Here is a 12,131-nt window from a genome sequence, read left to right as displayed (position 1 = left end):
TTCTGCGTACCGGTTCCGGAGTAAAGCCCAGAGCCTGAGCAAACCGTGAATCTACCAAGTTGACCCCCGCCCTGCTGTCCAAAAAGACGGAACAGCTCTCAGTCTTATTGCCCGCCTCAACGGTAGCGGACAACAAAAACTGAGACATGCGTATGGAGGAAACGAATACGCCCAGACTGTTATCCTCCGCACAATCTGGGGACTCTAGTTTTCCGGCGGCTCCTTTGTTTGTGGTCTCTTGGGTTCTGAGGGACAAACCTTTACAAAATAACCCCTCCCCCCACAACAAAAACAAACCTCTGACCTACGGCGGAACTTAGGAGGATTCACCCGTCTAGTGGCGGCCCCTATTTGCATTGGTTCGACTGGATCATAACAAAACGATCCGTGCCCTATAGAGGCCTCCGTAAAATTTAATAGTCTCTCCCTGAGTCGTCTGTCGATTCTTATGGACAGAGACATAGCAGCCTCAAGAGACCCAGGGACCTCGTATACCGCCAGCGCGTCTTAATTTTTCAGACAACCCCTGGCAGAACTGACTCCTAAGGGCCGAGTTGTATCAGTAGCCCACCTACGGAATTCGGAACAATATAGTTCAGCAGACCGGTTCTCTTGCCGAAGTCTACGTGGTTTAGACCCTGTCCGGATCATCATATACGAGACCCAGGGCTTCAAAAAACTCCTCCATTGATCGTAAGGCCGGAGAGTCTGATGGTAGGGAGAAAGCCCAAGCCTGCGGATCTCCTTGCAGGAGAGAAATTACAATGCCCACCCGTTGTTCCTCACCGCCGGAGGATCTAGGGCGTAACCTGAAGAACAGTTTGCAAGCTTCTCTGAAGGTTACAAATTGGTCTCTCCCTCCTGAGAACCTATCAGGTAAAGCCAATTTTGGCTCAGGAGTACCTTGGTTTCCCGTAGCAATGGTGGAACCCAAGGATTGCTGCTGCTGCTGCAGCACTGTTGCTTTTAATCCTGCCACTTCAAGGGATAACCCCTGTAATTGTTTCGCCAAAACCGTAACCGGATCCCTACTGAAACAGAAAAAATACAAAGCAAAACAGCAAGCAAAGAAAAAAAAAAGAAATGTCACTTTTTTTTTTTTTAAAAGGCCAGATATACTGTCACGACCGCTATCCCAGCAGCAGTCGTGTCGCACCAGACGGAGGGGAAGGGGGACCCTTATCTACGGATGGGAAATAGAATGGCCACCCCTGACTAACCCTAAGCTGGCACCTGTCTGCCCTGATACCCTAGACGGGGTGTGAACCCGTGCGGCGAGCAGGATGCCTAAACCCTCAGTCACCCTAACAAGACTAGACTGGGGAAAGGCCGATGGGAGCACTAGTCACCATCACTCACTTCTAGGAGAACAACAGGGGAAGACAGCAACAAACAAACAATCTATAGCAGAGATAGACTTATCCAGTCACGAGCGGAGAAGGCGATCCCAAACACGACAGTCCACGCCAGACAAGAGCTCCACAGCAACACCGTCAAACGATCTCCTTCAAAGGTCAGTATAGCACTGGAAGTAAGGACTATGTCTGGCAATGACTGCAAGTGAAACTGAAACTAATATAGTAGCTGGGAGTGGCAGACAGGACTCACCTGAGAAGGATGCCTACAAACTCCCAGTCAGGACAAAAAGGTTCACAAGGCAAAACCCAGATGACATACCCTGAACCACGGAGCAAACTCACAAGCTATCGTGAGTAGCAAGTCGCTGCGACCTTCTCCTCCCAGACCTGTCTGGATCAGTCACAGTCGTGACACTCGCGTTCTTAGTCTGCTTCTATAGGTGTTGCTCCTAAACAACTTCAAACCAGACTGCTGTTTTTTTCCTCTGGATTCAAAGATGCGGACCTATCATTTTCTATGGAGCCGCAAAAGATGTGGACTGCAGGGTTCAGCAAAAACGCTTCCGTTACTGCATACAACCAGCTGCATTAGTTATGAACAGATTCGGTTGTATTATCTTTAGGGCACTTTCACACTAGCGTTATTCTTTTCCGGCATTGAGTTCCATCCTAGGAGCTCAATACCGGAAAAGAACTGATCAGTTTTATCCCCATGCATTCTGAATGGAGAGCAATCCGTTCAGGATGCATCAGGATGTCTTCAGTTCAGTCAGCATGCTGCGGTTTTATGCTGCGGTCCAAAATTCCGGAACACTTTTTTCCCATAGAAATGCATTAATGCCGGATCCGGCCCCTAGTGTTCCGGCAAAAAGTTAAAAATAAATAAATGCTGGATCTGTTTTTATGGATGACACTGGAGAGACGGATCCGGCATTTCAATGCATTTGTCATACGGATGAGGATCCTGATCCGTCTGACAAATGCCTTCAGTTTGCATATGTTTTGACGGATCCGTCAGGGAGTTCCAGCGACCGAACTGCCTGCCAGAATCCTCTGCTGCAAGTGTGAAAGTACCCTTAACATAGCCAAGACGGATCAGTCATGAACTCCATTGAAAGTCAATGGGGACGGATCTGTTTTCTATTGTGTCAAGAGTTAAACGGATCCGTCCCCATTGACTTGCATTGGGGGTCATGACGGATCCATCTTGCTCCCCATCCCAGGACGGAAAGCATTTTGGAGCATTCCGTTCTGTTCAGTTACATTTTGTCCCCATTGACAATGAAGGGGGACAAATTTGAAGCGTTTTTTTCCCGGTACTGAGCCCCTATGACGGATCTCAATACCAGAAAACTAAAACGCTAGTGTGAAAGTAGCCCAAGTTCTTTTCTTGACTCTGCAACAAAGATAGAACATGTCCTATTCTTGTCCACAATACAGACAAGAATAGGCATTTTCACAATAGTACGGGACGTGCAAAACAGGAAAGTTCGGGGATCCTTGTTTTGCGGACTGCAAGATGAATATGGTCGTGTGTATGAAGCCTCTGCGTGTGTAGTACTAGCAAAGCTGAAAAAATCCTGCAATATGGGTTTTAATTCTGCAGCATGTCAGGATTACAAATCCACAGCAAAAAAAAAAAAAAATGTTACTCATGGAGTTTGCTGTGGATTTGATATGGATTTTTCCGTCAGGAATTGTCCTGTGGAGATGTATCCTTATACATTATTTATTTTCTTTAAAAAAAAAAACTGCATGTGTGACTCCAGCCTTAAAGGCTCATGGTCAGCCAGAAGCAGCGCCATTCTTGTCCATGAGCTGCAATACCAGACACAGGACACAGACAAGGGGATACTGTGTTTTTGGGTGGGGACGGGTAAAAGGGATTTCTAATATCATGCAGGTATGGGCATATACTTTATCAGCTGCACAGAGTAACCATTATTATCACTCGGAATGAGCAAATCTACTTCTGATGGTACATCCGAAGTTGATTCGCTAAAAACTTTGTTCTAATACTGTATGAAGATCCAGCTCCGTACAGTATTAGAATGTATTGGCATAGATGAGCCGAAGTTACTTCGCAAAGTCGCCTGCGACCTCGTGAATTAATTATTACTGTAAAAAACCTTGGTACCGAACTTGGGTTCGGTTCCAAGGTACCACTAGGAACCGAACCAGAGTTCGGTACCAAGGTTTTCTACAGTAATAATAAATTCCCGAAGTTATTACACAAAGTTTCACGCAACTTTGCGAAGTAATAACTTTGGCTCATCGGAGCCAATGCATTCTAATACTGTACGGGGTGCTCACTCCGTACAGTATTAGAACAACGTTTTTAGCGAATCAACTTCGGATGTACCATCCAAAGTTGATTCGCTCATCCCTAAAATTCTCACCAAGGATTGGCATAAAGTTTTGGAAATCTATCACACACATGGAGTCTGCTGTTCTTACAGCTCTTACCTGGAATGATCTTGTCTGGTCCAGATCTAGAACTGATTTCGGTAAATTCTCGTAGAATTTTGGCAGCTTTTTTGGCTTCGGACTTGAGGTTGGAAGGAATTGGGTTATTCACTGTGAATATAATACACAATGATTTAGCACAGGGGAGGACTATGTTCCTGGGTACGTGATGAAGCAGAACTAAACTCATTCATTAGTCTGATATGCACCGAGAAGATAATAGGACAATTTATCAGAAGGTTTTTCCTCTTCCAGACAAGTCACATGTCACTGAGCAAATAATTCCCAATGTTCTCCTAGTCTTATGGCTTCCATAATTCTTGGAAAGCTCACATTATTCTACAGTATTTATATCGTGAGGACTTCCTTCTAAAATAACCAGCTATCACTTCCCTGCAATCTTATCAGGACATTCAAATTGTTTTCACATTTTTTTCCCCCAAATATTCTTTTTACTTTCACACACTTTTCCGCAATTCTCATTTACGCAAGTCTGCCATATACTTAATTGAAGGCATATGAAGTCAGGTCCCCTGGTCTCCCGGTTGCACTGCGAATTCATCACAGTATTTCTCCCTCTCCAGCTGCTAAAGGACTGTATAAAATGACTGTTAGTGCCCAAAAGTTTATGGCATTTTAGTCAAAGTGCCAACCCCTTTAAAGGGCATACGTCAGCAGTTTTGTACTTATGAACCTGGCTGACCTGTTACATGTGTGCTTAGCAGCTGAAGGCATCTGTGTTGGTCCCATGTTCATATGTGTTCACATTGCTTAGAAAAATGATGTTTTAACCACTTGCCATCTGGGCCATTTGCCCCCTTCCTGACCAGACCCCTACTGGGGTTATCTCTACAACAAGTGGTTGAGGAGCCAACCCGGAGGGAGGCCATTTTGGATTTGGTATTCACAAATGGGGATTCGGTATATGATGTCATTGTAGGCGAAACCTTGGGATCTAGTGATCACCAGTCAGTGTGATTTAATATAAGAACTGTGAAAGAGTCCCACCACACAAAAACAAAAGTTTTAGATTTTAGAAAAACAGACTTTTCAAAAATGAAATTAGTCATAAATGAGTCCTTATCAGACTGGAACGGATTACATGGAGTCCAGGAGAAATGGGATTACTTAAAAGGTGCATTATTGAAGGCAACAGAAAATTGCATTAGACTTGTCAGTAAAAGCAAAAAAAGGAAGAGACCACTGTGGTACTCAGCAGAAGTGGCCCAAATCATTAAAAATAAAAAGCTAGCATTTTGTAATTATAAAAAAACCCAGAGCAATGAAGATAAGGAAATCTACAAGATTAGGCAGAGAGAGGCCAAGCAAGTTATAGGAACTTCTAAAGCGCAGGCAGAAGAAAAACTAGCTCAGTCTATGAAAAAAGGGGATAAGACATTCTTCAGATATATAAATGAAAAAAAAAAAGGAAATTAAAACAAGGAATAACTAAATTAAAAAACAAAAGGACGGAAGGTATGTAGAAGAGAATAAAGGGCTAGCCGACTGCCTTAATGAATACTTCTGTTCAGTTTTTACAAAAGAAAAAGGAGAAGGACCTCCACTAGAAAGGATGACTAATAAATCATTTGATGCATGTATCTTTACAGAGGAAGATGTTTTAAGTTTGCTGTCTAAGGTGAAGACAAATAAGTCACAGGGGCCTGATGAGATACACCCAAAATTATTAAAAGAGCTTAGTGGTGAGCTGGCAAAACCGCTAACAGATTTATTTAACCAATCATTAGAAACAGGAGTCGTCCCGGAAGATTGGAAATTGGAAAATGTCGTACCCATTCACAAGAAAGGTAGTAGGGAGGAATCGAGCAACTATAGACCAGTGAGTCTGACATCAATAGTAGGCAAATTAATGGAAACCCTATTAAAAGATAGGATTGTGGAACATCTAAAATCCCATGGATTGCAAGATGAAAAACATGGGTTTACTTCAGGGAGATCATGTCAAACAAATCTTATAGATTTTTTTGACTGGGTGACTAAAATAATAGACGGTGGAGGTGCAGTAGACATCGCATATCTAGATTTTAGTAAGGCTTTTGACACTGTCCCACATAGAAGACTTATCAATAAACTGCAGTCATTGAGCATGGACTCCCATATTGTTGAGTGGATTAGGCAGTGGCTGAGTGACAGACAACAGAGGGTTGTAGTCAATGGAGAACATTCAAAACAAGGTCATGTTACCAGTGGGGTTCCACAGGGATCTGTACTGGGACCAATTTTGTTTAATATCTTCATAAGTGATATTGCAAAAGGCCTCGATGGTAAGGTTTGTCTTTTTGCTGATGACACAAAGATATGTAACAGGGTTGATGTTCCTGGAGGGAAACGCCAAATGGAAAAGGATTTAGGAAAACTAGAAGAATGGTCAGAACTCTGGCAACTGAAATTTAATGTGGATAAGTGCAAGATAATGCACCTGGGGCATAAAAACCCAAGGGCAGAATATAGAATATTTGACACAGTCCTGACCTCAGTATCTGAGGAAAGGGATTTAGGAGTAATTATTTCAGAAGACTTAAAGGTGGGAAGACAATGTAATAGAGCAGCACGAAATGCCAGCAGAATGCTTGGATGTATAGGGAGAGGTATAAGCAGTAGAAAGAGTGAAGTGCTTATGCCGCTGTACAAAACACTGGTGAGACCTCACTTGGAGTATTGTGCGCAGTACTGGAGGCCATATCTCCAGAAGGATATAGATACTCTAGAGAGAGTTCAGAGAAGAGCTACTAAACTAGTACATGGATTGCAGGATAAAACTTACCAGGAAAGGTTAAAGGACCTTAACATGTATAGCTTGGAAGAAAGAAGAGACAGAGGGGATATAATAGAAACTTTTAAATACATAAAGGGAATCAACTCGGTAAAGGAGGAGAGCATATTTAAAAGAAGAAAAACTACCACAAGAGGACACAGTTTTAAATTAGAGGGGCAAAGGTTTAAAAGTAATATAAGGAAGTATTACTTTACTGAGAGAGTAGTGGATGCATGGAATAGCCTTCCTGCAGAAGTGGTAGCTGCAAATACAGTGAAGGGGTTTAAGCATGCATGGGATAGGCATAAGGCTATCCTTCATACAAGATAGGGCCAGGGACTATTCATAGGATTCAGATATATTGGGCAGACTAGATGGGCCAAATGGTTCTTATCTGCCGACACATTCTATGTTTCTATGTTTCGCAAAACTGAGATATCTCACTTTATGTGGTAATAACTTTGGAACGCCTTTACTTCAGAGATTGTTTTCTCGTGACACATTGTACTTCATGATAGTCATACATTTGAGTCAAACTATTTCACCTTTATGAAAAAATCCCAAATTTACCAAAAAAAATTAAAAAATTTGCAATTTTCTAAATTCCAATTTTTCTGCTTTTAAAACAGAAAGTGATACCTCATTAAATATTTATTACTTAACATTCCCCATATGTCTACTTTATGTTGGCATCATTTTGGAAATGTCATTTTATTTTTTAGGACGTTAGAAGGCTTAGAAATTTAGAAGCAATTCTTCAAATTTTTAAGAAAATTGCCAAAACCCACTTTTTAAGGACCAGTTCAGGTCTGAAGTCACTTTGTGGGGCCTACATAGTGGATACCCCCATAAATGACCCCATTGTAGAAACTACACCCCTCAAGTTACTTAAAACCGATTTTACAAACTTTGTTAACCCTTTAGGCGTTCCACAAGAATTAAAGGAAAATTAAGATCAAATTTCACTTTTTTGGCAGATTTTCCATTTTACATCAAATTTTTTCTTTAACACATCGATGGTTAACAGCCAAACAAAACTCAATATTTATTACCCAGATTCTGCGGTTTACAGAAACACCCCACATGTGGTCATAAACTGCTGTATGGGCACACGGCAGGGCGCAGAAGAAAAGGAACTCCACATGGTTTTTAGATGCCATGTCCCATTTGAAGCCCCCTGATGCACCCTTACAGTAGAAACTCTCAAGAAGTGATCCCATTTTGGAAACTAGGGGATAAGGTGCCAGTTTTATTGCTACTATTTTTGGGTACATATGATTTTTTGATCATTCATTATAACACTTTATGGGGCAAGGTGACCAAAAAAATTGGTTGTTTTAGCACAGTTTTTATTTATTTATTTTTACAGCGTTCACCTGAGGGGTTCAGTCAAGTGACATTTTTATAGAGCAGATTGTTACGGACGTGGCGATACCCAATATGTATACTTTTTCATATTTATTAAAGTTTTACACAATAATAGCATTTTTGAAACAAAAAAATTATGTTTTAATGTGTCCATGTTCTGAGGGCTATAGTTTTTTTATTTTTTGAGAGATTCTTATGTAGGGGCTCATTTTTTGCGGGATGAGGTGACTGTTTTATTGGTACCATTTTGTGGGACATACTCATTTTTGATCACTTGGTGTTGCACTTTTTGTGATGTAAGGTGACAAAAATTGCTTGTTTTGACAGTTTTTTTTTTACGGTGTTCGCCCGAGGAGTTAGGTCATGTGATATTTTTAAAGAGCTGGTTTTTACGGACGCGGCAATGTCAAATATGTCTATTTTATTTTTTTCTATTTTTAACATTTTTTTAATTCCTTACTTCGGGAATTTTTTTTTTTTACATGTGAAACTTTTATTTTATTTTTTCAACCCTTTATTTATTTATTTTTTATTTTATACTTTTCGTCCCCCATAAGGTCATACAAGACCTCTGGGGGACATTTACTTCACTTTTTCTTTTTTTTTTCACTGTTGATTTCTCCTGTAACTGGGGCTGACATAGTAGCCCCAGTTACAGGAAAAATACACCCCCCAGAGAGGCAATACAGCGCTGTACAGCCTCAGTGCAGGGCTGATCGAGGTCTGTGAAAGACCTCACACAGCTCCTGCACTCTCCGGTCCCGGCGGTCACATGACCTCCTGCTCGGTGAGCGCAGTGTATGCAGCGATCCAGAAGGCAGGGACACCTGGGCACTGTCCCTGCCTTTTCTCTGGGTTGCCCTGCTGTCACCGACAGCGGGCAACCCGATCAGCAGCTGCACGATTAGCGTGCAGCTGCAGTTTCTGAACGGACGTTCTGGAACGTCCATTCAGAAATAGAGATCCACCTCCCGGACGTTTATATCCTATGGGCGGACGGGAGGTGGTTAATATATGCAAATGACCCTCTAGGAGCAACGGGGGTGTTGCCATTACACCAAGAGGCTCAGCTCTCTCTCTTTCTGAACTTTGACTGACAGGACCAGGGAGATAGGATCGTATTTACACTGTCTGGCCTCTCAATCAAAGTGGGGACATATGAACATGGGACCAACACAGATGCCTTCAGCTGCCAAGCGCACATGTAACAGGTCAGCCAGGTTCATAGAAACAAATCTGCTGACAGATGCTCTTTAGGTACATGGATGCTCGCATAAGGCATCTGAGTCAATAGCATTCCTGTAGCAAAGATGCATATATTAAATGCAGAACCCTAGCACAGTGCATGTACACTGCAAAGATTATTTTTCAGATGGACGGTTGGCTTCACACAAGCAAATTATGACTCCACTTTTAAAGGGGATCTGTCAGCAGTTTTGACCAGGCTAAAATGTTGACTGCACTGGTGAGGGGCTGGAAAGAACATTAGAAATATGCCTTATGTGAAGTTTTTATCATCAGGAGTAGTGAGTATATGAACATTAATTCTGCTGGATTCTGCTCCTTAAAGGGGTTCTGCACTTTCATTTAACTGATGATCTATCCTCTGGATAGATCATCAGCTTCTGATCGGCGGGGGTCTGGCAGCTGTTTGAGAAGGCAGCGGCGCTCCAGCAGCGCCGCAGCCTTCTCACTGTTTACCGCAGGCCCACTGACGTCACGACTAATATCAACTAGCGTGGGCGGGGCTAAGCTCTGTTCACTTGAATGGAGCTTAGCCCGCCCACGCTAGTTGATACTAGTCGTGACGTCAGTGGGCCGGCGGTAAACAGTGAGAAGGCCGAGGCGCTGCTGGAGCGCCACTGCCTTCTCAAACAGCTGATCGGCGGGGGTCCCGGGTGTCGGACCCCCGCCGGTCAGAAGCTGATGATCTATTCAGAGGATAGATCATCAATTAAATGAAAGTGCAGAACCCCTTTAAGTGCCCAGGAGGTGGAGCTTCACTGTAAATTGCTCCCAGCATTCATCTGTTGAGTGACAGCTGTAGCATCCAACCAGGAGACGATTACAGCTCCCACTCCTAGCAGGAGGGGGCCTGTGAGCAAAGAGCACTTCCCAATGAAGCTCCACGTCCAGTACAATTAACTAACACAACCTGGCAGAATACAACTTCATACTCGCACTACTCTTAATAATAGCTTCACCAAGGGTATGTTTGTACTCAGTGCTGTCAGTGGTTTAGCATGGTCAAAAGTGTTGACAAATTCCCTTTAAAAGGGGTTATGCCATGACTAATGTAAAAAATGATAATCAGACCTCATATAGTACATGACAATCTCTAACAAAGCTAGAACCAGCCCTGTACCTCACATGGATCCAGAGATCTCCGCATTCATTGCTCTGATAGATTTATATCAAGCTGACAGCTCAAGGGGAGTGTCTTTTCTGCTGCAGCTCAGGGGGCGTGTCCATGTTCTTCCTATCGCAACTCAGGAGGCAGTTGAAAGATGAAACTGAGCATGTGCGGCCATCTCAGTGTGGTCAAAGAAGTAAGAAAAACGGTGACGCTATACTGACACTTCAGTGGACATGCTAAATTTAGTGGACATGCTAAATTTTTTAATTACATGCAAATACAAAAGTATTCAGATCCAGGTGCTGGTTTGAAAACTGTAAAATATTTTTTGTGGGACAACCTCTTTAAGTATGCATTTTATATTCAACAGGCCATGATGTCAAAGTGCAGCACCATCTGAATGATCCCTTAAAACAGGCATCCTCAAACTGCGGCCCTCCAGCGGTTGTAAAACTACAACTCCCACAATGTCCTGCTGTAGGCTGATACCTGTAGGCTGTTCGGGCATGCTGGGAGTTGTAGTTTTGCAACAGCTGGAGGGCCGCAGTTTGAGGATGCCTGCCTTAAAACAATAAACTTATAAATCAGGTCAGCAAAGTAAACCCCATAAACAACGGCGTGTTTCCGTACAGACACAGCAAGAAAATCAAATGATAAAAATTCTGGACGCCAGCTGTCACCACAAGGAGGCGATCACTGCCCATACATTTTACAGCTCCCACTGAAGTCAACATAGCAAACTCTCCATAGTGGCGCCTGCTAACAGCCTTTTAAATAGACCATAAAAATACACTGCTCCAGCGTGGTGCCACGTGGCCCACTCCTGAGAAACCAGACAATGGATCGGGACTTGTAACGGGAGGCAGAAGACCCTCATCAACAACTCGAGGTACACAACTGGATGCCGCGCGCCATCTGGTCGTGCATCTGCTGTGAGCAGGATTTACTAAAGTAACCTGAATATACATAATTGTGCATTAGGCATTCAGCAGAAGCTCAGGAAAGAGGCAAAGTAGAAGGCAATGGACAATTCATTTCTGTCGAGAGGATCCGCTGCGGTGATTAGTGACTACTCCGCCGGGAAACAACTCTCATTTCCAGGGTCGGCTGCTGATGAGAAGAAGCTATTGAGCATGAGTGAGTCAGCAGACAGGTCCATCAGAGACTGACTAAGTGTTTAATCTGGAGGCTTATAAGGCGAGTGCGTCAACACGACTAACATGTTGACTAACACATTTTGCTGGCTCAATCATCAGCAAGACGGCACTCTATTCTATAAACCCATAGCCAGAGGTTAAATAATAACACTTCACCAGTCGTATGGAAAGTTCCTAACAAGTACTCATCTTTAATGATTTTCTTATATCTCACACAAGAGAACTTGGCATGGAGAATCAGGATCCTTCAGCCAGTCACCAGTGTAACAGGAGAAGCGGAAGTCCAGGGACATGGATACAAAAGCCACACCAGGGCCCCCCAAATTGCATTTGACATGAGATGTATTGCAGTATATTTTAGGTCACCTGCACCGGGAAAGCTCCCCATGTATATGACAAGAGTATCCATAGGCCCCTAGTCACCCAAAAAGGGGGCAAAAGACTGTCCTCGACCACAATGTACACTATTCCGTACAATGCCAGTTAAATGTGCAGGATCTCTCCATACAGTCTTAGGCCTCATGCAAACGGTCGCGTGCCGGCCGTTCCGTACATTTGGGACAGCAATTTGAGGCACCATCTGTGCGGTTGCTGCAGACGGATCTAGACCCATTCAACTTGAATGGGTTTGTGATCCATCCGCATCGCAA

General features: G+C 43.2%; 1 protein-coding gene across 1 annotated transcript in view; it reads right to left on the bottom strand.

Moving 5' to 3' along the window:
• The window catches only part of SH3YL1 (SH3 and SYLF domain containing 1), a 160,285-nt gene that overhangs the window by 124,520 nt on the left and 23,634 nt on the right, over positions 1 to 12,131 (bottom strand). Inside the window, exon 2 of the mRNA XM_040427589.1 lies at positions 3,825 to 3,935. Within this exon, the coding sequence (XP_040283523.1) occupies positions 3,825 to 3,935 (111 nt within the window). The remainder of the gene's footprint in view (positions 1 to 3,824; positions 3,936 to 12,131) is intronic.

This window comes from Bufo bufo, chromosome 4 (assembly GCF_905171765.1).
Source record: "Bufo bufo chromosome 4, aBufBuf1.1, whole genome shotgun sequence".
NCBI lineage: Eukaryota > Metazoa > Chordata > Amphibia > Anura > Bufonidae > Bufo > Bufo bufo.
This window is presented reverse-complemented; position numbering and strand designations above follow the sequence as displayed.